Genomic DNA, 22,872 nt, shown 5'->3' with positions numbered 1-22,872 from the left:
GCCGAATTTAAGTCAGCCGTGCCTCGTTTAATGGTTTCAAACGGCGTGCTACTGCCGTGCTTAAATAGAAAGGACAATTTCATTTGAGTTCGGCACGGCAGTAGCACGACGTTTGGAACAGGCCTAAGATTGAAAAATTGATTGTTACAAGACCATTCGTAAAAAATAAATATATTGAACAGTGTATAGTAACTGGTCACTCAAAAGAACTATTGAGCAAATCGCTCCTTAATTTTAAAAGGCTCTTTTCGGTTAATATCGTCTAGAGCTTAAGCACGCGACGTTTTTGAACATAGATGAGATCGTTCATGCAGTTCCACAAAAGATATTATTTTCTGTCTGTTTTCCTTTCATGCCAAAAAATTGAAAGAAGGGTAAAAATATCATCGAATCTTGGTTGTTTTGTGAATTTACTATTTCGATAAACGAGATGAAAAGTACTTCAAACCATTTTGATAACATTACTATTTTGCGAAATGAGGCGCGTGCGAGCGTATTAAAATCACCTCAAATATGCCAAAAACAGTACGTTTCGTAAAATCGTAATTTTGGTCACATTACTGTTTTGTGGGAGGCGCGGTGGCCTCATGGTTAGAGTGCTTCGACTCCGGATCGAGTGGTCCGGGTTCGGGTCCTGGCCGGGGACATTGTGTTGTGTTCTAGGGCAAGACACTTTACTCTCACGGTGCCTCTCTCCACCCAGGTGTACAAATGGGTACCAGCGAAATGCTCGGGTTAACCCTGCGATGGACTAGTCGCTTCATGCTACGGAAACCGGAGATAAGCGCCGGCCTGATGGGCCTTCCTAGGCTCGTAACAGAGACTTTACCTTTCGATCCGTTTCGAGAAATAGTAATGAGCCCGAAATTTCCATTTTGCGAAAAGTTTTTGTCCTATTTGAGGCGATCTACGCTCGCACACGCCTCCGCAAGGATGCTCGGGAAGGTAAAAGTAAAAAAAAAGAAAAAATTGAACAAAAATTTATGCCTTGAATTGAACTAAAATAGACTCTTTCAATTGAAATATCCATTTATTGAATATTGCTACACTTGGCTTTCCATACAACGGCATTTTGTGACCCAGGAACAAGTGTTCGATGTATTAAATTGTTCACTTCAAAAACAGTTGTATAATGCTTATTAAGAAGCCACTTGTAAGTACTCAAAGAAATACATAAGCGCAGCTCGACTACTAATGCATTCCGTGAAGGCACAACGCAATTAAAACATGGATTGGCAAACGTCTAAGTTTTTCAAAAAGGTCAATATATATAGGCCCCTTGTCAGACCTCCTTGTGCGGCTCATAGGATGGAATTTATTGGCAAAGTCGGATGGATCAAGCACATGAAGTCCCTGTCTGCATTTGAACAGAAAAGCAATTTCTAAAAGTTCTCTCCTCAACGAAAGATGTCAGAACGTGCGATCGTTTTCACGTGAAGCCATTAAATTGTAAAATGAAAATCGCGAAATTTGTACTTCTATTATTTTAGGAGCAAGGGTGGCACAGTCGGTTAGTGCGCCCTTGGTGCAACAGGTCCCGAGTTCGATCCCCGGATCTCACATCCTTGTTTGGACTTCTTTCCTTTCAGTGTAGCCTAAGTAGCTTTAAATACCCTTAAAACGGAGCACTGATGGAAAGAGGGGGGTAAAATGAGCGCACCGTCGGCTTCTTGGGAGAATACTCTCTAGAGAGTAAAGGAACTTCTGACGTTAAATAAGGTGTATCTTTACCTTTACCTTTACATTACCTTGAATATAATCTAGATTTCAATCTTTTCACAAGTTTTTAGAGCCGTAGCGTCTTTCGTTTTGAAAATACATCATTTTTAATTTCCGAATTCCGCCTTGCGTGACACCAAGATAGTGGCTGTTTGGTTAAAAAAAAAAGCTTTTCCTTTCAACTTTCAACAGTTACAACTTTTAAAGTCTTAAGACATTGTTTTGATGCTTATATGTCCAGTTCATGAGTGAAAAGAACGTGTTTTCATGGCAAAGCGAATTCTCAACGTTTTTGTTGATTTCCGGCGGCCATTTTGGTGTACCTACTAGGTGGCACCTCCATACAAAGCTCTTATAAGTTCCTGACACGTTTCGGACGTTTCGTCAAAACGTTATGCACCACAGAGACTTGAGACTTTGACTAGTTGTTTATGTATTAGTCTTTTATAACATTTCGTTTTCTTAGCCTTTTTCATTGAACGGTTTAAAATTCATTTTTCGTTGCGTGACAGTGAAATCAATTGATTTCAAAACACATTGGGTGTCCTGTGTTACTAGTAAACCGTGATTTACATACACTGATATTCTTTCGTGTTTCATCGTGAATACTTCATAAGGACGTTTCTTGAGCTCTTAGCAACTTCATTATTACTTCATTGTATTAATCTATCCACGTAGACGGTGATGATGTGGATGTGGCTTAGATGAGCGTCGTATCACTCACTCCTTGGCTCAGAGAGCTTCCAGTTGCGGCGCGAGTAGAAATGCAGGTTTCTCAAAGAATGCAGATGATTGGATTTTCGACGTTGCTTTTCTTCATTTACTCATCGGTTAATACCCAGGCACATGCAGAAAATGTGGTGGAAAATGGCGGAGAAGTCGGCGAAGATGATTCAGAATTCCATGACAAAATGTCCCATGAACGAAGGTGAGTGATATTAAAGACACAAGTTTAATTAATAGTCGGTCCGGAGTTTTTCACGAATTTGATACGTGGCGGTACCAACAGAGAGAATAATAATTTTTATTCACTTTTTTGACTCACCTAGTGCAAGATTTTTTGCGTGTATCACCCTCGATCGACGTCAATAAACCCTCGACCCTCGATCGATCGACGTCAATAAACCTTTTATCAAAATGTTCGTACTGATAAAATTGCTCTCCAAGTCAATAAACCTTTTATCAAAACTTTTGAAGTTGATCGGATAATCATCCCCATGTCAATCGAGTATGCTTTTTCAAAAAAGTTTCCTTTTGAACTTTTTTTTCTGTTGATGCTCCCAACATGCTAGATTCTAGAATACCCCCTCACTTACAATGGGCCATTTTTGTGCTCAGCGACCTAGCCTCTGAATGGTTGCGAGGCTGCCGGTGACCTTGTAAATGGATACAGTCCTCACTGCTTTTATCATGTAAATTGCAATGTTGTAATTCTAATTAGTCTTCATCAACATTACAAAAGCACAAAGGTTTTTATCAAAACAGGGTCACCGGCAGCCTCACTTCCATTCTTAGGCCAGGTAAACTAGTATTGGTAGAAATTCACTCACATACTATTATGAATCCCGTAATCAGATTCACCTGCTACTCGCTATCTGTTGAGTGATAGTGAGTAGAAAAAAAGCCTGGCCAGTGTTTTGAACAAAAACAAAACAAAATCAATAAAAATTGGAATAAGGTATTATGCGAGGGGATCTCTGCTAAACAAATTAGACTACTCATTCTCGTTTTGGTTTAGTCAAATAGTCAACTCAGCAGTACACACCACGAGGATTATCTATTGACTCAGAAAACTCGAAGTCATATTCTCATCACTAAATATACTTTTTAGTTTTGAATGTGGCTGATATTTACCAGTATTTTGTATAAATTTGTTTCAGACATTTGCTGGCCCACCTAGCCGACAGAATGGACTTAGACGGTGAAGGACTAAGGTAGTTCTGAGTTTATGGGTATTAGTTGTAGGTACAGGTGTACCTCCAGTTCAAAGTACTGGCCCGCATTGCTCGAAGCATGGTTTGTGCTAACCAGCATTAAATACCGTGGAAACCTATAGGCTTTGATACCTCTTAACCAACGGTTAGCATTAATCAGGCTTTGAGTAACCAGCCCCTGGTATCTTGTTGGATCTGTTGTCAAAAAAACACAATACTCAATCTGCAAATAGAAAACATTATTGTTTGGCATCACCATTGAAACCAGTATTTTTTTCCTATCTTGGATATAGAATAACCAAAATGTTGTTTACGCAATGGCAATGCTGAACTATTCATAATTTTTGAAGTGAGTTTCAAGCAAAAGCTTTGCCCCCTCTAAGGGAATGACCACAACTGTATTTGCTAATTTTGTAGTTTGGGAAAACATCAATGTCATTTTAATTTTAAGATCTAAACACATTCTTAGATTTCATTATTTATTACACTGTACATGTGCTCTTCCACTTGTCTTTAGACACATTCAGAAGCATTTAGGTGAACAAACTTTGAATGCTGAGGAGAGCAAAGATCTAAAAGATGTTGCTGATGGTGATAACTCTAAAGGTAAAGCTCTTAAGCTGTGCATCCTACCCACAATGCTGTGCTACATCTTTTTAATGCTTTGAAGAATAACCTCTGTACAGCAGAGCTCTCTCAAGTTGGTGTAAAAATTAAAATAAATTCTGCTTGGAACAGAAGTTTGACATTTGTAAAGTCTAGCATTTTAAAATTTAAGTCTTCCGGCCAAAAACTTTTAGCAATTTCACTTCTTGCATTTCATTAACACTGTTAGAATTAAGAAATGATGGAAATTGGAAGGAGGAGTTTTGTTCTTTCCATGCATGCAGCCAGAAGTGGATGTGCACATGAGCTTGAGTTCTACATTACTCACAAGTATGTGTTAACAGCGGCTGCGGAGTACGTTTGAAAGTGGGGGGGCTAAGTCTTGGTATGTGTATGAATAGTGTAAATTACTAAATATTTGAACAAGCTAAAAACAACACTATAAGGAAAAGTGGTTGGGGGGGCGGGGGCTATAGCCCCCCTGCCCCTCCCTCTCAGGGGCCCCTGATTAATTTAAAGAATTATATTTCAAAAGCTGTCATATGTGCAGCAGGTTTGAAATGCTGATAGCTGGTAACTGGAAACAGGTAATTCAATCCTAACTGTAACTGGTAACAGGGCTAGGGTTAGGGTTAGGAACAGGGACCCTAATTACCTGTTACCTGTTACCTGTTACCAGTTACCTTTTAGGAGTTACCAGCATTTTAGACCCACCGTTCATGTTTGCATGCAAATTCAGTTTGACTTGCAAATGATGAAAAACAAATATTGTTTTTTTCTGTCATTTGAGTTATGTGTACACTCAAATACAGCTTTCTTTGATTTTTATCTGCAACAGGTATCTTTTATTTCTTCAAATTTCATGATTATGACAATAACGAAAAGCTTGATGGCCTTGAGTGGATGCAAGCATTGACAGACTTTCACCGAGAAGATGAGGAGAACAAAGGAGAATTTAAGGAGGGAGGCAAAGTGTTCCTTGAGCATGAAGCCGAGGCTATCATCGATGAACTTCTAAGTAAACATGATAAAAATGATGATGGGATGATTGACTTTTTCGAATTGATGAACTCAAGAGTTGAGTCTCTAATGACGGACTTGGACAAACCCGAACCAGGGGAAAGTGAAGATCACACTGGAGAGGAACATACACAAAATGCTGAAGAACAGTCATCGCTAGAGCAAGAATTCAATCAACTGCAACAGAAAAATGAACAAACAAATGACCAAGGATCACAGGAAGACCAACAACGCAATGAGCATCGACAGAATGACGAACCGCAGGTGCAGGACAACCAACAACAAGAAGAAAATAATGAACAAGAACAAAATAGTGAAAAAAATGTGGAGAACCAAGAAACAAATGACCAGGAACAAAAGCAAAATGAACCTAGTTCATTGGAAGAAGAATACAATAGGCAGCAGCAACAGCCATAATAAATCACTCTTACTGAAATTTAAAAAATAACAAAACAGTAAAATAGTCTGAATTTAGTTAGCCCATACGGAAATTAGGGTAGTTTTAAAAAAAAAGAAAAGTCACATTAAGGCTTAATTTGGGTCTTAAAAGGTAACAGAAGAATTGCAAAGTACATAATTTGTCGCAAACTTTTTCTAGAGGTTGGGGCACAAACAGAAAAAGCTCTTGACCATGCATTGCTGATTTACCTTTAGGTAAACAAAAAACCCTGCATTCTGAATTAAGAATTCCTCAGGTGTCCTCGTTTGCTCTTTGAGGACATGATCAGGCAGTGATAAAAGAGTTTTTAGCACTTGCTATAGAGGTAAATACAATCCTTTGTTTTGGTACAGCTGAAACTCCTTTGTGAAAGATGCCCCAACTTTGACTTCTTAAGTGCTTTTTTCCGCTCCTTGTTTTTCAAAATCAGTTTTGGGTCTTGACCATCACAAGATAAACTCGGAAATTATTTTAGCAACTATAATTCCAGCAACTTTGTTTGGGTACTCTTAAGTTACCACTTGATAGACAGTTAAAGTACTTCGTAATACTTTTTTAAAACGAATATTTCAAACTCTTAAAATTTCGTATATTAATCACGTGCTTGACATTTTCACAATCTTAAATGAAATGAGCACATCTAACGTCTTTCAGCATCTTTTCACAGACAAATACCGGTAATCATTATAGGATAAAAACTTTGTTTTTATGCAGTATGGAGGAAAGATGATTTTACAAGAAAGTGGTGTCGGTGAATTTTTCCTCTTGGTAAATTAATATTGAGTGTTTTCAGGTGACGTAACGGCGGCCATGTTGGTGTCCCCAACTAATGCTCCGGGAATTGAGCTCTATTATCATGCAAAGGTTTCCTTTGTTTCGATGGAAAAACAAGGTTACTGATCACATAAGTGAAAACACTATGTTTACCACAATTGCTTGTAATCTCGCATTCTGATTGGGTAATTTGTCGTTGTCGATTGGAGTCTACACAAGTCTACACAACGAAAAACCTTAAATAACAATGACCACAACCAGGTTTTCGGAGCCCGCGAGACTGAGCATCCCCAGCAAACCATTGTTTTAACGAAAACCGCTGGTCAGCAACCTTGGTTCTGGTCATTGCTGTCTAAGGTCTTCTCTACACAACGCTGCTCGCGTCAATTTGTCACGCAATGTAATAGCCAATCAGGAACGCTCATTTTGGGAATAAACCAATCATATTGCGAGAAAGTTATAGACAATGCTTGCTCTTCCTTTGTGTCATGATTTTGGTCACGCTCTGAAAAAAAAACACTTTCTTTGGCGTGGAATATTGTGGTAGAAAACAAATCGAAAGTGGTTCAGCGTTCTGTGCACTCTTATCGACAACGATATTGGTCATCAAAGTGGTCAAAATTTGTTGTGGACTCACTCGGCTGCGAACTTTCGATTTGTTAACTATTCCATTGTTTAATTTTGGACTTGAATATTACGTTTCTAGCAATGTGACTTTCTAGAAATGTGACTTGCTAATTCATCTTTCAAATCGGCACCCTTAATCCTCACGGTATTAACGAACGCTTTTCATTTGACTAATATATTCCTATTTTTCACGTTGCCATGTTACCACCAATAGCGTAGCTCGTACTCTACTATAAAAACTACACGTAACCCACAATTCCTCGATTCGCTCTGACGAAGGGCTAACGCTCGAAACGTTAGCTTTTAGAATCTCTGTACGGTGGCCAATTTACATTGTCAACTCCGTTGATAAAACCAAATTTTTGTATACTATTTCCCCACCGACGCAGCACCACAGTTTCTTTAGAAACTACCCCCTTCTTTCTAGCAATGTGATTGGCTCCGCAGCAATCTCGGTTATCAGACCATTATATGAGATGATAGCACAAAGTATTGCTAAGCTGAAAACTTCGTGGCGGGCCAAGAAGCATTTCCTGAACTTATAAGATTTGCTAAACAGTAAATAAGTAAATATAATTTCCGCGCCCATGAAGAAATCATGTGGAATCGTAACGGAATCCAACATCTCGTCCGAACTGGTCACGTTTAATGATTTTTAACCGTGTACGTTTTCGTAGGTCCGACATATCAGCCTGCCTTATTGACCCCGTTTATATGGTAACTGACAGTCCCTTGTGAAAATGACACATCTTTGGTTTGTAAAATGACCGTATTAGCATCTTGGCCGATTTGCAATCACCACTGCTCAAAATAAAAGCAGTCATGTTTGCGTTCTTGTTTTTACTTGTTGTCTCTTCGGCCAATGGATTTTCTCTCACGGTTTTGCATACGAACGATAACCACGGTCGTATTGAAGAAACGGACACTCACGGCTTCTTGTGTTTTCCAAACGATGCACAAGCAGGGAGGTGTTTTGGAGGAATGGCGCGCAGAGCTACCATGATAAAACGAATTAGAGCTCGGGAGAAGAATGTGCTGCTGTTGTGTGGCGGAGATGTCTTGACTGGAACACCATGGTATAAAGTTTACCGCGGTAATGCCTCGAGGAAATTCATGAACGAGCTTGGTTACAATGCAATGGTGAGTGACACACCCTAAGCGAAAATTCAGCATGTACACTCACAGTAGTACTGTACAATAACTGCTGTGGCACCTTACTTTAATTTCACCAATCATTCGAAATTCACAGTGGGTATGACTTTGGCAATTTTACATGTCAGTAGTGAGAAGTACTTTGAAAATTAGTCAATTGTAGACAGCACGTTTTTGGATCTTTTAAATTCAATCGACGGTTTAGTGGAACGTTTTACGCACTCGTGTTATGGTCACTCGTTTGGCTGAGCTCGTCTTCAAATAGTATCGTTGCCACTGAAGTTTCAAAACGTATTTCTCGACCCGGAAGTGTGTTCATTTACTGCGAAAGAAATTTGATACTTTTTTATTACAAGCAGCCATGCATGTTTGAAAAAGGTTTTCTTTAGAGCAACATGAGATAATAGACAGTAACTGTCAGTAGTCAGATGAACTTTGTATTTGAAAATTATGCTGTCGTAAACAACACGCTTTTGGCTTTGTTTTGTTCAATCGACGTTTTATTGGAACGTTTTGCGTATTTGTGCTATGGCCACAAGTTTGTCTTGCAACGTCTGTCTTTGAGTACTGCCGTTGCCACTAAAGGTTCAAAATATATTTCACGATGCGGAAGTGTGTTAATAGAACGCGGAAGAAATCTGACGCGGTTATAATACAAAGACCAATGCATGCACGCACGATTATGTTTGAAAAGGAATATCCTTTATTAGTATATACTCACTCAGTGATCTTGGTGTTTCAAGCTTAAGCAATAGAGGACGTTTTCCGTGTTTCCATGGCCTCATCTAAACACGAGGGGGAAGAATCCGAGACAATTATGCAAACCAGAGACGCAGTCGAGTCGCGAGTCGCGTGTCGTGGGTAAATTGTCGCTTGTATTCATATTCATATTCATAAAAGCCAACTTTAGGCCTAATTAGGCATAAGGTTGTTATTGTTTTTCCATGCGCCGAGCTGTGACATAGCACGCCCGAAAACGAAAACGAATACCACGAAAACGTGTCTGCTAACCCAGGATTAGCGCTAATTTCTTACACCTATATAGTACAATCTGCTGCTTGAGTCACGTTGTATAAGCTCCTAATGATATACATGGAAAAATCAGTTAGTTTCCAGGTGGTACAGAGCAAAAAAGACGTAATTCAGTGCAAATAGAGCTAACAAACCAAGCATTCTGATTGGTCAATGAAGGAGGAAACTTAAATGCGAGCCTTGAATGGCGCAATCTTTGCTCGATTGCGTGATATGCGCACCTTGCCTCTGCATAATTATGATATGCTATCTTCAAATGTTTTTCTGTATATCATGAGTTTTCTCCTGAAATTTGGAATAAATAAGCACATGTAATTTTTTTCAAGGACTACAATTTGTACTTACCCAATTTTGTTCATCTTCGAAAAAATTCACTCCTGCTAATTTACACCAAATTGTACTTGAAATCTTATCATGTGAATAATACCTTGACAAAAAAGACCTTTCATAACAACTTTAACAAAAAATTATCACGTTATTACTAGGCCCTTGGAAATCACGAGTTTGATGACGGCATCGATAACCTGGTGTCCTTCCTAAGCGGACTGAACTTCACAGTTGTGTCTTCAAATCTGAATGTCAGCCATGAACCAAAGTGGCCCCGCTCCCCTCCCCTGTTCGTCAGGTCTAAAGTTCTTGAAGTGGGAGGACAGAAGATAGGCATTGTGGGATATGTTTTAAAGAGTACTCGACTGTAAGTACAATTAAATATCAGTCATACTCGTTATAGAATTAGCCTCATCTCTTTTAAAAGTTTCTTAACTATAGCGTTTGTCCGCAGATTCAAACCTTTTTGCTTCATAAAATTTGATAATCGGGAAGGGATACGTTTGGTGTCACAACATGTCCGCAGGACCCCATAACTCCACTCTACCCTCCTTACGTTGAAAGCGAAAGGACCGTCCTTGTGTATCAGGATGCGTTTTGCAAAATACTTCATTGTATGCGCTGCACATCTGCATATGGTTCTGAAGCTTCTTTGCTTCTGCAGGTTCTGCAAGCGGTTGCGTTAATGGGAGGGGATATTAACAATCATAGAACGACAAAGGTGTAAATGGAGCGACGCGTAAGCAGGAGAGGTAATATGCTTGGCGCGCTTGGCTTGTCCCCTTACTCGAACGCGCGCGTACCTTCCAGCGTGGCTCATGACTCCCCCACACGCGCGCGTTTACTCCCTCGCTTTGACCCTCGCTACGCAGACTCCCTTTCTAAAACACTGTGTTTTGCGTAGGTATACGTGGCCCGGTCCAGGACCGAATATCAAGTTCCTCTCTGAGGTGGAGTCTGTCAGAAGTGCTGTTAAAGAGCTTCAGAGACAAAACATCAACAAGATTATAGCTGTTGGTCACTCAGGGATTGAGGTGGACAAACAAGTTGCAACAGAAGTGGATGGAGTTGATATAGTGGTGGGAGGACACTCAAATACATTCCTTTACAAAGGTTGTAAAGTAAAAAGCTAAATTAAATATAAAGATGTAACTTATAATAAAAGAGAGGAAACGACGAGCAAAGACGTCAAGGGAAATACAGAAAATAGTATTTGTGATTGTGTAGATTTCATAGCTTTATAGCTAGATAAATATACTTAGAACTTCGTAAAAAAACACTACAGCCAGTTGCACAAATGTTGTAACACCTCGTACAAAAAAGTGCTCTTACCGACTTCACAGGATGGCCAAAAAGAAATGTTGTTGGATGGCATGGTGAACATTTTTCTCTAAGTTGTCATGGTAAGATGTTTCCTCTACATTTCGGCAACTGGTTGTACTGTAACCGGCGTCCATTATCAACACCTTTCCCTCCCCCTGACGAAAATACACTCCGGCGTCTATGGAAATTACTGTACAAGGATACGTTTTGTGAATAATAATTCTTGGTCCCATTTCAAGTTTAGTTATTTTTATGTTGTTCCAATAATAGACGAACTGTCTGTTCTCACTTTTGTTTGAGTTAGGTACACCTCCTTCTACAGAGACCCCGTATGGGTCATATCCTCTAGTGATAACACCCAAAAGTAACCCAAACTTGAAGGCCTTGGTTGTCCAGGACTTTGCATATGGCAAATATCTTGGTCATCTGAAAGTTGAATTTGACGAAAATGGCAATGTGATCTCGTGGTCTGGCAACCCCATACTTCTCAATAATTCAGTGCCCAAAGATTCAGTGATTCTTCAACAAGTCCTCCAGATGAAAACTGAGGTGGCAAAGATGACGGAGGTAAGTACAATCCATTGTTAGAATCGCGTAAAAACATTGCCTTGGGATTTTAGCGGCTCTCTCTTCCCTTGACGCAATCTCGTAATAGATGCAATTGCCTTAAAAACTGCCTTTAAATTCATTTTTGAGATGATAATTTACAAATTTCAACGCAATTTAAATGATCTTGAAATTTCGGTTTGGTTGGACAGCGGAATGTTTGAGACCACCTCCGAAGGTGTTCCACTTTGTCCTGTCCAACTGGTGCGAAATATCCCTTTCAATTTGGCAAATTTGTCGTTCTTTTATTGTCTCTTAGTTTTACAAGCCCACGTCAATCTCACAGATTGACACGAACTTATGCGAATCAGTTTATCGGAAAAACACCAACGAATCTGCCCTGAATTTGATCGGGATTGTACATCGTATACTGTTGACACGGAATACTTGAAATTTCAAACCGGGATTTTGATGAAGGGAAAGCCGCTTTGTGTTAATCATGATCTTCGACAAACTTTGCATTGCATAGGTTAAATTGCCAGAAACGGTTATATGTAGCAAAAGAATACCTCTTAGTTCAAAAAAATAATAATTATGAATGATCCAACTAATTAAAAGCTAAAATCTCACTGATTTCCTGTAGGTCAAAGTGGGTTCCAGTTTTGTTTTCCTCAATGGAAGTGATTGCATGTGGAAGGAGTGCAACTTAGGGAATGTTATTACCGATGCCTTTGTGTTCCATTATGCTAATCAATCGGCAAATGATGTTCAGTGGACGGATGCGAGTATTGCAGTGCAGCATGGTGGAAGCATACCTGCATCTATTCCTGTCAGTGCTCAAGGTAGGACCGCACAAGGCGCTGACCAGTCAAGTTAATCGATTTAGTTTCGCTGGTTCTCGCGTCGCAAAGAGCTGTTCACAGAATGTACGATCAGTTGAACAAGGAATTAAGCGCGATAGAAGCAACTTTATCAACATTTAAGAGCTCCCAATGGAAAATTATTCCTTTTAAAAACGTTTTCGTCTATCAAACACCACAAATTTTGCTTTTACCCAGTGCTACGCGATCCTCTAATAAAAGTCCTCAAAGCAAAGTGTGAAGTGCACTGTTGTATGTAATGATAGTGAGGATGATGATAAACCACAACAGGAGCCCATCACTTTATTTCTTGAGTCAATCCTTTCCCGAGTATATTTATTTTTAGAACGGCTTTTCCCCCCGAAAAGTGTCGTATTTCCACTGCGAAACGCGAAAAAAAAACATTCCAGCGTAAGGCGTTTTTGTTGGGTTATTTGACTTAACATAGTTTTGTTTTGAATGGGCTCTCTACCTCGAAACCCTTACGAGATGTTGTTAATTTATTATTACCCTTTGACGTCCAAACCGGCCTAAACCGGCTAGACTTAGTATTTTACTCTGTCTAACGCCAGACGATTTTACTCGTCAATGGGGAACCCCTTGAGAGTCAATGGGTTAATAGTCAGATAATTTCTTTAACTCAACTCAAAACAACAAATAAGTACAGAATAAAAAAGTTGAGATTTACAAACAGCAAAAGTCGTGAATAAAGGAAATTACGTACAAATATCTAGATAATGAGTGAATTGGGATCATCCAAGTGCAGTGATTAATCTAGTGGATAATCCCGACAAAAAAGAAAAAAAAGTAACTCTATTCGAGAAAGGGATGACTCCATATGGAGGGCTCCTGGCCACAACAATTACATTGAACTCCCAAGCTTATCTGGCCGAGTGCAAGTGCTTCTCTAGTTCAGGAAACTGTAAGTCGTAATCTAATCAATTCGACGCAGGTCAAATTAGAACCTTGCCGGAGCGTGCGAAACTTATAGTACGCGGAGGAACACCTCTCGTAGTAGAGAACGTACAAACTCAAACTCAAGCAACATATGACAACGGGCCACGGAATCCGAGTAATATTGTGGAAGACAAGTGCCCTCCCCTCTGCCCAACCCTGCTACCGTAATAGCCCAATCATAGCTCTTTATTGTTCTCTGCATTTTAATTTCCTTAGATAATGTCACATATGGTCATATCGCTAACATTGTCCCGTACAAGGCTCTTGTCACAGTGGATGTTGTAGAGTTGAAAGGTCGCGACATGCTCCAGTTATTTGAACGACTGGCATCAAAATTCGACGGAAAAAATCCTAGTGACTCATTCCTGCAAGTCTCAGGTATTTTCACCTCTTTTTCCAGAAGGAGAGAGCCAGCTTATCCACAGGCCAGGGAAGGCAGTCGAGAGTTGAGCAGTGTTCGACTTCCACGCGGTTCTGTCGGGCTTAAATCTATGGTAGCTTTCCTATGTCTTTCACATGATATGATATGATATTTTATTATTTATGCACGGTAAAATCATCAGCTAAGATTACAAACCATGCTAAGATCTAAATTACAAAAGGTAAAATTTTAAAATGATTACAATAAAATACAATTAAACTATATTAATTCTAAAGCTGCTTTCCATGAATGCCGTGCTTTATACTAAAAAATGTCTTTAATCAGATTTTTGAAAAGCCCAAGAGACTCTGCTTGTCTCGCTTTGAGGGGTAAGCTATTCCAGACAGTAGCACCTCTATAGCTGAAGCTGTTTCTATAATAATTTGTCCGCGGAAACGGAACATTAAGCTTTCTTTCAGAGTCTCTTAAACTATAAACAGATTCGCGGTTTGTAAATTTAGAACATAGATATTCCGGTGCTAGCCCCTGAAGACACTTATAGACCATTGTGGCCAGCGCAATTTGTTGCTGGCTAACTAGATTTTTCCAGCCTAAAATTTTGAATAGCTCCCTAGCATTTGCATCAAAATTAGAGAAGGTCAAAACTCTGGCTGCTCTATTTTGCAGTTTTTGTAATTTGTCATGTAACGTGATACCACAGTTTCCCCAGACGACATTGCAATAGTCAAAGTGCGGTTGAAGTAAAGCGTGATAAATAGAGCGCAATGTCGTCTGAGGAACGAGATGCCTTACACGTTTGAGGGCTCCAATTCCAGAAGTTACTTTCTTTGTCAGTTTATCGACATGGCTACTCCAGTTAAGATTATTATCAATAAGCACGCCCAGGGATTTAGCAACAGAAACTTAAGTGATAGGAGCACCATTAATCTCGGGAATTGGAGGATTTGTGAGAGCACACAACCTCTGCCTTGATCCAATCAGCATAAATTCGGTTTTTGTCATGTTCAGGGTAAGTTTGTTTGCTATCAACCATTTTTTAACATTTTCTAGATCATGGTTAAGACTTGATTCTATGTCGCCTGTATTGTCACCCGCATATGTTAGGTGGGTGTCATCTGCGTACATCCATGGCACACAATTCGTTAGACAATTTGGCAGATCATTGATATATAGCAAAAACAACAATGGACCCAAAATAGTCCCTTGAGGGACGCTGCAACTTAGTGAGCAAGTTTTAGAAAGTGATCCATTAATGGAACACTTTTGAGTGCGATTGTCCAAATAGGACTTAAACCAGTTGTAAGAAATGCCATGTATGCCGTAATTATTTAAATTAGATAAAAGGATCTCGTGATTAACCGTATCGAAAGCTTTTTTTAGGTCTAGGAAAACAACAGCGTTTATTTTTCCTCGGTCAATGTTGTAAGCCCAAGTATCCGTAGCCCCAAGTAGAGCCGTAACGGTGGAATCTGAATAGAGCGAAAACCAGATTGGCATTTACATATTACGTTATGCTTTGTTAGGTACGCATATAATTGGTTGTAAACTATTCTTTCGAACACTTTGGCTATAACCGGGATAACGGAAATTGGGCGGTAATTGTTTAGGTCATCACGTTCCCTTGTTTGAATAGTGGAGTGACCCGTGCACACTTCCAGTCGTCTGGGAACACACCTACATTTAATGACTGATTGAAAATATAGCACAGCGGTTTGCAAATAAGATCCGCGCATTCACGAATAAGTCGAGAAGAAATTTTGTCAAGGCCGACTGCCTTTGATTTGTTCAGTTTATTCAGCAGTGAAAATACTTCATTTGTGGAGGTTGGGCGGACCTGAAACTCCTTATCCGTGCTAGTGAGATAATTCAGATAGCTGTTGCCATCTGAAGAAGGAATATCACTAGCAAGTTTCGGGCCAATGGTAGCAAAATAACGGTTAAATTCGTGCGCTATTTCTGCTGGAGCTGTTACTGATTGCTCATCTACATTCAGTTGTTTCACAGACGTTTCCACGAAATTTCGGGAAGACAGCTCATTGATGATCTGCCAGGTTTTGCGGGAATCACCCTTATGCTCGTTTAGCATATTTTGATAATAAACTTGCTTCGCTAGCCTAGTCGCACTATTGACTTTGTTCCGCTGTCTTTTAAAGTGAACCCAATCATTAGGATTTTTTGATCTAATTGCTCTGAGTTTCAAAATATCTCGATCGTGCATCTGTTTTTTAAGCTCAGAAGTAATCCATGGGGAACCCCGCGCGCGAACACGAGTGGTTCCCAATGGAGCGTGCTTGTTAACAATAGCCAAATAGGATTCCTTCCATTCATTCCACATATCATTTGGATTGGAAGAATTGTTTAAGTGATCCCAATCTTGAGATGCAACATCGCTACGAAATTTATCACGGTCAAAATTTCGAAAATTCCTATAGGTTATATTAGTGTGACCCTTACTCTGTCCATTAATGGCTAATTTTCGATAGACATAGACCATGCTGTGATCGCTAATGCCAATATGACGCACACCTGAGCATAACACCTTGTCAGGACAGTTAGTAAAAATTAAATCAATCAATGTTGCAGAAGTTTCGGTTATTCTTGTTGGTTCTGTTATGAGTTGTTGAAGACCATAAACATCCGTGATAGTTAATAATTTGCGTGTATCGCTATCAAACTGGGATGCGGCCATATTGCAATTTAGATCCCCTAAAAGGTAGAATTCAGTATTAAGGGAATGCAATTTCCCAATCAACTCTTCAAAAGGAGAAAATATACCAATAAGCGAATTAGGTGGTCTATACCACGTAGCAACAATAAATGATTTAGAACGAGGTTTGCGTATTTCAATACAAAGGTTCTCAAGACTGTCCATGCAAAGATCGTTGCGCACCGAAAAGTTAATTGACTTTTTTACATAAAAGAAACGAACAGAAACTACAGGAACGGAGGAATCAAAATTGTGTAAAGGGCAAGTTAAAACGCAGTTCAAAAGGGTCTTTTGAGCAAAGAAACAAAAATAAACTAACCAAGAAAGTAAGCATGCAATAAAACAGTGTCACTACAACGGAGGACAGGGAATGACAAGCCAGATGTCTGAACCATTATATCAAACAATTAAGCACTTGAAGGAAATGTACCAAAAATGCCCCTCCCTCCCCCTAACGCTCCCCCTTCCTCCTCTCCCTACCAGTGATAAAGAGATTTTTCACTTTTAACTTTTTTGACCATGCACTTTAGGTCTCCAAATAACGTACGACATCGCAAAGACTCCTGGTAAAAGAGTCGTAGACTTTAAAGTTCGCTGTGCCGCCTGCCAAGTCCCTGCTTTTGAGCCACTCGATAAATCAGCCGTGTACAAGGTAATCCTGACATCAATGTTGGCGCGCAATAGTTTTGTCAAGGAGAAGAGATTGTCTCATCGAGTTGGTATTACAGACGACATGGCAATTGTGAACTATTTCAAGGCCAGGTCCCCCGTTACGACTGGAGTGGAGGGCAGAATCACCTTCGCAGACACGAAAGTATGTGGTGGCGCTAAGAGCCTTCAGACTTTGAATATGCTATTGGCACCTATCATAATCGCACAATTAGTAGTATACTATGTGGTTTGAAGAGGTTCTGTTTTGCTGGACCTAATATAATATCTATTGAAGAGAGTTGCCAGGAAAAAAAATGTTAGGAAAATTAAAGTAGATTTCAGTTGAGTGTTGAGCGTTAATTTCGCGATTGTTTTGCAAGTCATCGATTTTACGCTTGATGATTGGCTAAAAAATCTCGCGCCACTTGCTTTTTCTTCCACGCGCTTAAAGAGATTTACCAGATTTAAGAAACGACGACGGCTACGCCACAAGACAATTATATTATTGGTTAAAAGAAGAAGAAAAATAATCGTGCCGCACGTGTGGCACGCATTTTAGCCCATATTATTTCGGTACTCTGCACAACGACGAAGACGACGAGAAATCAGCAAATTTGAAGTGCTGATGACAACGTTTCCATACAAATGTAAACATTTCATTCTCAATTTGTACTCTCAAACCGCTCGAACAAATTTGTTTTGTCATAAATACGTTGTTAGACGATCGAGATAGTCTTGGCCTGTGAGCAAGCTCTCTTAAAGAAAAACGTAATAAAGCTTTATAACCTGCATTTTGTCTGAATAAACCAGCTTTCAGAATCTTGCGCGCACATTGTACCCAATTACCTTCCATCGCGCTCAAGACATGACGAAGTCACGCAACGCTCTAAGAAGCGATGCGTTGAGTGACTTCGGCCAAAGCGGCTGCAAAGGATCTTTCAGGGGTCATCTTGCATTTCCTATTTGACTCAAAAATAAATGTAACGCCATCCAAATCAACTATGCTTGCCTTGATGTTTGTTTTTTCATTTCTCTTTTCTTCGGTCAATGGATTTTCCCTCACCGTTTTGCATACGAACGATAACCACGGACGCTTTGAAGAAACCGACACTCACGGCTTCATGTGTTTTCCAAACGATGCACAAACAGGGAAGTGTTTTGGAGGAATGGCGCGCAGGGCAACTATTATCAAACAAATCCGTTCGCAAGAGAAAAACGTTCTTCTGTTGTCAGGCGGAGATGTGCTTACTGGCACATTGTGGTATACAGTATACCGCGGTAATGCGACAAGAGATTTTATGAACGAACTGGGATACGATGCTATGGTGAGTAAGGATATCAACACCGGGGTTGAAATTTAAGCCTGTGTGCCCTGCAAACAGAGCTAAGATGCTGCTCGCAGGGAAGCCCGTGTGACCTTTTGGGTCATTTTGCTACATTGTAGCTTCAAAAAAATTAGATTCGCGTGGTAAGTTTTAAAGAATGAGGGAAACGTTTCTGTCATGGCTTTTTTGACGGGAAATTTCCCTTTGCATTTTGCATTTAAGTTCTCTTGTGTAAACAGGGTTACGACAGCCAAAACACTCTGCAGACGATAAGCAGTCAAGAAACGGCCAAACATTTGGCTTATGGCTTGAATTCAAGCGGTAGACCCCTCAACCCGAGATTCTCATAACAAAATGTTTGTAAAATAATCGAACTGTTCGTAAATACTCAGAAATACTGATGAACAATCATCACTGTTGAACGTCACACTACCCCCAATCAATCCATACCACATGGGTCCCCATCACCTCGCGCGCTCCTCGCGCGCATGCCGCGCTCTGTTGTCATCAGTGAGACATCACGGAAACGACAACGCCAAAAGGCAGTGATATTTAACAATTATTGGCTGAGGGCGAGGTGAATATCGGTGTGATGACTTAAAAAATATGCATTTTCTTTAAAACAATTAATGTCTTCGTCTGTCACCTCGACAAAAGGGCTTGCGGCCATTTTGAAGAAACCGCTTAGGTGATTATCGCGTAAAAATCACCTCAAGTACAACCAATCAGCGCAGAGAATTTTCAATAAACGCCTATGTAATTATACTTATATTGGTTAAAAGAAGATAAACGATCGTGCTGCACGTGTGGCACTTTTCCGTACCCGTCAAAACAACGACTTGAAATGACCAACAACTGTGAATCTTTCCTTCTCTCTCTTCACTTCAAATTCGTCGGTGCCAATTCAGTTGTAGGATACTTCGCCCATATTGTACAACGTTAACAAGAGGGAATGATCGTGAAATACTTAAGATAGCTTAAAGTTATATTTTGAGGAAACGTTAGCCGTCGTGGTTTCTTAAACTCCCAATTTCAGAGATGACGAGACCAGCGAGAAAGTATGCTAGAAAACAATTGGTTTGTCAGGAAGATTGCGAGCTTGAGCTTGTAAATATAACCTCGTTTCATTCTGTATTTTTGCTCTGAAACCTTTCCTACCCACTTTATTTTAGGATACTTTGCCCATATTGTACAATTCGAACGAGATGGAGTAGTCTTGTAAGACTTACGATAGTGCATAGTTATATTTTAAAGTGATGTATTCGTCAACGTCGCCGTCTCAACAGAATAGGGAGCTTAAGCAAAGACGACGACCACGGCTACCAGAACGTTATCTAAAAACGTTACTTCCCGTTACTGTAATAATTATGCGATTATGACGAGACCAGAAAAGAAATGAATCAAAATGTAAAACACTCCTCCAGGGCGTGAAGAACTATTGTTTTTGCTAATTACGCAAGTTGCTTGTGCTCATTCTGACCCAACCTCCCTCCTTCGTCACCAGGCCCTTGGGAATCACGAGTTTGATGACGGCATCGACAACCTGGTGGCCTTCTTGAACGGACTGAATTTCACAGTTGTGTCTTCAAATCTAAATGTGAGCCAGGAACCAAAGTGGCCCCGCTCCCCTCCCCTGTTCGTCAGGTCTAAAGTCCTCGAAGTCGGAGGACAGAAGATAGGCATTGTGGGATATGTTCTGGAGAACACTCCACTGTAAGTACATTTTAAATCTTAATTTGAGCAAGGGAATCAAGTCGCTCGACACTTCCCTGGAGTTCCAACCCCGACTGAAAATTGACATGAGATCGACCAGTAGAAAGCAGACTTGCAATTGTAATGAGTCTGAATTGAGATCAAAGTCTGTTGCATTTTCCCTGGTCAGATTTCAAAAGTAAAGGATAAATTTATGAGAGGATGTTTCGACTGGAGAATATAAGATAAGAGACCGAATCCCTGTGTTCTATGATAATTATTTAAAATTTATTCTTAGATCGCACCTGTGCAGCGAAGGTTAATTTTTTTCAGTTGTTCCCACATTGCGGGGTCCACTTCAACACCAATTGACCAATAAAGTGCGTCCTTGAAATGACCAAAAATTGTGACAGTAAACTACTAATAAAAATAGGTTGATTTTCATTAGAATGGGTCGGCCAGATATGTCGGGGGATTCGCCATCTTCACCCCTGGCCGCGACATATTTCCGGCATATTTTAACAACAAAAAGAAATGTGATATGATAATCATTGGGATGGATGTTGCTGCCTTCAACGCAGACGTCAGATCCAACTTGGAGGGTCTCTGTTTACTTTCTCACACGTGCCGACCACAGAGGATGCAATTGTCATAGCCTGGTCAAAAAAATCGTTGGGCTTTTGTTATAAACATGAATGTGACATGAATATGTAATGAACCCACAACTCACAATCACAATAGGCCATTTTCGAAATATCAAATATTCAGCTTGATAGTGAGGCAGTGAGGACGAAACAATAGAAACAAGTTGGAATCAATGCGAAAAATATTTGCATATCATCATTTGTCTTTGTCCTCTAAAGCTCTCTTTCAAGCTGAATTTAAATATATCGAAAAAGGCCTATTCGTTGCACGCGTACAAAGAGTTACAAAACGTACGAGAATGGATACTATCGTCGTGACCACACAAAAAGCTTTGTCAATACGGTTGGGCATGCTCTCCGAACATTACAATACGGAAGTGTCTTTCTGAGAAGCAAGTACAAATGGCGAACCGAATAAATCAAATTCTAAGCGAAAACCATCAAATTCATTCCCTGACTTAAACCAAAAGAAATCTCTTTTACCTTACGATGACAAACGCTTCATTTTAGAAGACGGGTGTCATACACTCGCCCACGTACGGACATTACTCGATTCATGCACGCTAAGAGTTCATGGTAGTGCAACTGCATTTTCGCACTAGCATTGTTTGGAATTGATAACTTTCATGAATACTGAGAATAAAAACAGGATTTACACACCATAAAATGGTCTATACCTCATAAAATAAACGGGGTCAAAGAATACCTTCACAGCCGGATTTTGAACATTTCCTCGAACAGAAATATAATTAATATTTATGCTTACTCGATTTGGGCGAATTTCTGATTGGCGGAGATCAACAATGGCTCACCTCACAAGTCCAGCCGTATTTCAGGGCTGGTAATCGAGCGTAGTTTCAAAAACGTGCGCGCGCCGGGATAAAAGCAAGCCTAAATCTAGTCAGACCGACAGTAAGACCTAACTCACGAATAAGGGCTATTAAGTCAGAAAGACACGATTAAAAGGACTTGTTGTATGCATTGGTATTTCGGTTGCATCATGCTTTACTGAATATAACAACCGCAAAACAACCACAAAAATTAACCACTTTTCAAAAACAAATTTGTCGCTGTCACTTTTATGTGTAGGTATTCAAGACCAGGTCCAGGACCAAATATCAAATTCCTCCCGGAAGTGGAATCAGTGAGAAGTGCTGTGGAGGAACTAAAACAGAACAACATCAACAAGATTATAGCTGTTGGTCACTCAGGGATTGAGATGGACAAACGAGTGGCACGAGAAGTGGATGGAGTTGATATAGTGGTGGGAGGACACACAAATACGTTCCTCTATACAGGTGAAGGTTCGTCTGTATTATACAGAGCTAAGAGAAAGAAAATTGTCCTTGATCCATGATTGCCTGAATGATAGGCGGAACAAAACTATCATCTTCTCTTTTTTGCATTAAAACAATTAATGGATATCCAGTTCACTGAAGCATGATACAGTCCCAAGAGTAAATCACTTGTATTGTTTTTATGTAAAGAACTCTCAAAACGTATTGAATTATGAGGTGGGGATAATAGTCTATGAGAGTTTTATTGTTTTTGTCCACCAACAAGGCAAGTTCATCCATGACGAAACGTTCAAATGTTTTCACTAATTCGAATTTTACCAGGCTTCTCTGACAAATGGTTTCATTCCCTTATTTATTTCTTGTTTTAATGGGCTTGTAACGAACGATATTGTCGTTGCGGTTTGCATCGAAAAACCAAAAGCTAAAGTCTGTAGAATTTGCTTTTCATTTACGAAAAAGAAACACCCACCTCACTGCAACAAAATTTTCCATTGATCGTGAGGGTAGATGCTATTTCATCCATTTCAAGCCATAATACTCTTCCGCCTCTCTATCAGTAGGAGGCGCGATGGCCTCATAGTTAGAGTGCTTCGACTCCAGATCGAGTGGTCCGGGTTCGGGTCTTTGCTGGGGACATTGTGTTGTGTTCTTGGGCAAGACACTTTACTCTCACGGTGCTTCTCTCCACTCAGGTGTATAAATGAGTACCGGCGAAAGTGCTGGGGGTAACCCTGCGATGGACTAGCATCCCATCCAGGGGGAAGTAGAAATACTCCTAGTCGCTTCATGCTACAGAAACCGGACAAAAGCGCCGGCCTGATGGGCCTTCTAAGCTCGTAGCGGAGTTTACCTTTACC

At 40.0% G+C, this 22,872-nt stretch overlaps 2 protein-coding genes across 4 annotated transcripts in view; both read left to right on the top strand.

Annotated features, from left to right (window-relative positions):
• Window positions 1–2,267: 2,267 nt before the first annotated feature.
• On the top strand, window positions 2,268–6,950 carry LOC138052898 (cell growth regulator with EF hand domain protein 1-like). The gene is made up of 4 exons (XM_068899494.1): window positions 2,268–2,647; window positions 3,600–3,653; window positions 4,171–4,259; window positions 5,098–6,950. Exons 1-4 carry the CDS (start codon window positions 2,424–2,426, stop codon window positions 5,694–5,696), a joined length of 966 nt encoding a protein of 321 aa, XP_068755595.1. The 5' UTR covers window positions 2,268–2,423; the 3' UTR covers window positions 5,697–6,950.
• Window positions 6,951–7,849: 899 nt separating this feature from the next.
• The window catches only part of LOC138052895 (snake venom 5'-nucleotidase-like), a 33,341-nt gene continuing 18,318 nt past the window's right edge, over window positions 7,850–22,872 (top strand). Inside the window, exons 1-9 of one of the 3 annotated variants that reach the window (XM_068899490.1) lie at window positions 7,850–8,259; window positions 9,789–9,997; window positions 10,535–10,743; window positions 11,258–11,520; window positions 12,143–12,341; window positions 13,533–13,694; window positions 16,936–17,219; window positions 19,886–20,094; window positions 21,807–22,021. In XM_068899490.1, the coding sequence (XP_068755591.1) occupies window positions 7,942–8,259; window positions 9,789–9,997; window positions 10,535–10,743; window positions 11,258–11,520; window positions 12,143–12,341; window positions 13,533–13,694; window positions 16,936–17,219; window positions 19,886–20,094; window positions 21,807–22,021 (2,068 nt within the window). In that variant the 5' untranslated portion in view covers window positions 7,850–7,941. The remainder of the gene's footprint in view (window positions 8,260–9,788; window positions 9,998–10,534; window positions 10,744–11,257; window positions 11,521–12,142; window positions 12,342–13,532; window positions 13,695–16,935; window positions 17,220–19,885; window positions 20,095–21,806; window positions 22,022–22,872) is intronic. The other 2 variants (XM_068899491.1, XM_068899492.1) reach the window with 2 other exon arrangements.

This window comes from Montipora capricornis, chromosome 6, assembly GCF_036669925.1.
Source record: "Montipora capricornis isolate CH-2021 chromosome 6, ASM3666992v2, whole genome shotgun sequence".
In the NCBI taxonomy this organism is placed as follows: Eukaryota; Metazoa; Cnidaria; class Anthozoa; order Scleractinia; family Acroporidae; genus Montipora; species Montipora capricornis.
The sequence above is the reverse complement of the archived record's forward strand: the minus strand, read 5'-3'. Positions and strand labels throughout refer to the sequence as shown.

Excerpts from the sequence above, each read along its gene's own strand:
- LOC138052898 (XM_068899494.1), top strand. The coding sequence starts at position 2,424 with ATGAGCGTCGTATCACTCACTCCTTGGCTCAGAGAGCTTCCAGTTGCG. Across the intron at positions 2,648-3,599 it reads AAAATGTCCCATGAACGAAG|ACATTTGCTGGCCCACCTAG; the intron begins GTGAGTGATATT and ends AATTTGTTTCAG. Across the intron at positions 3,654-4,170 it reads TTAGACGGTGAAGGACTAAG|ACACATTCAGAAGCATTTAG; the intron begins GTAGTTCTGAGT and ends ACTTGTCTTTAG.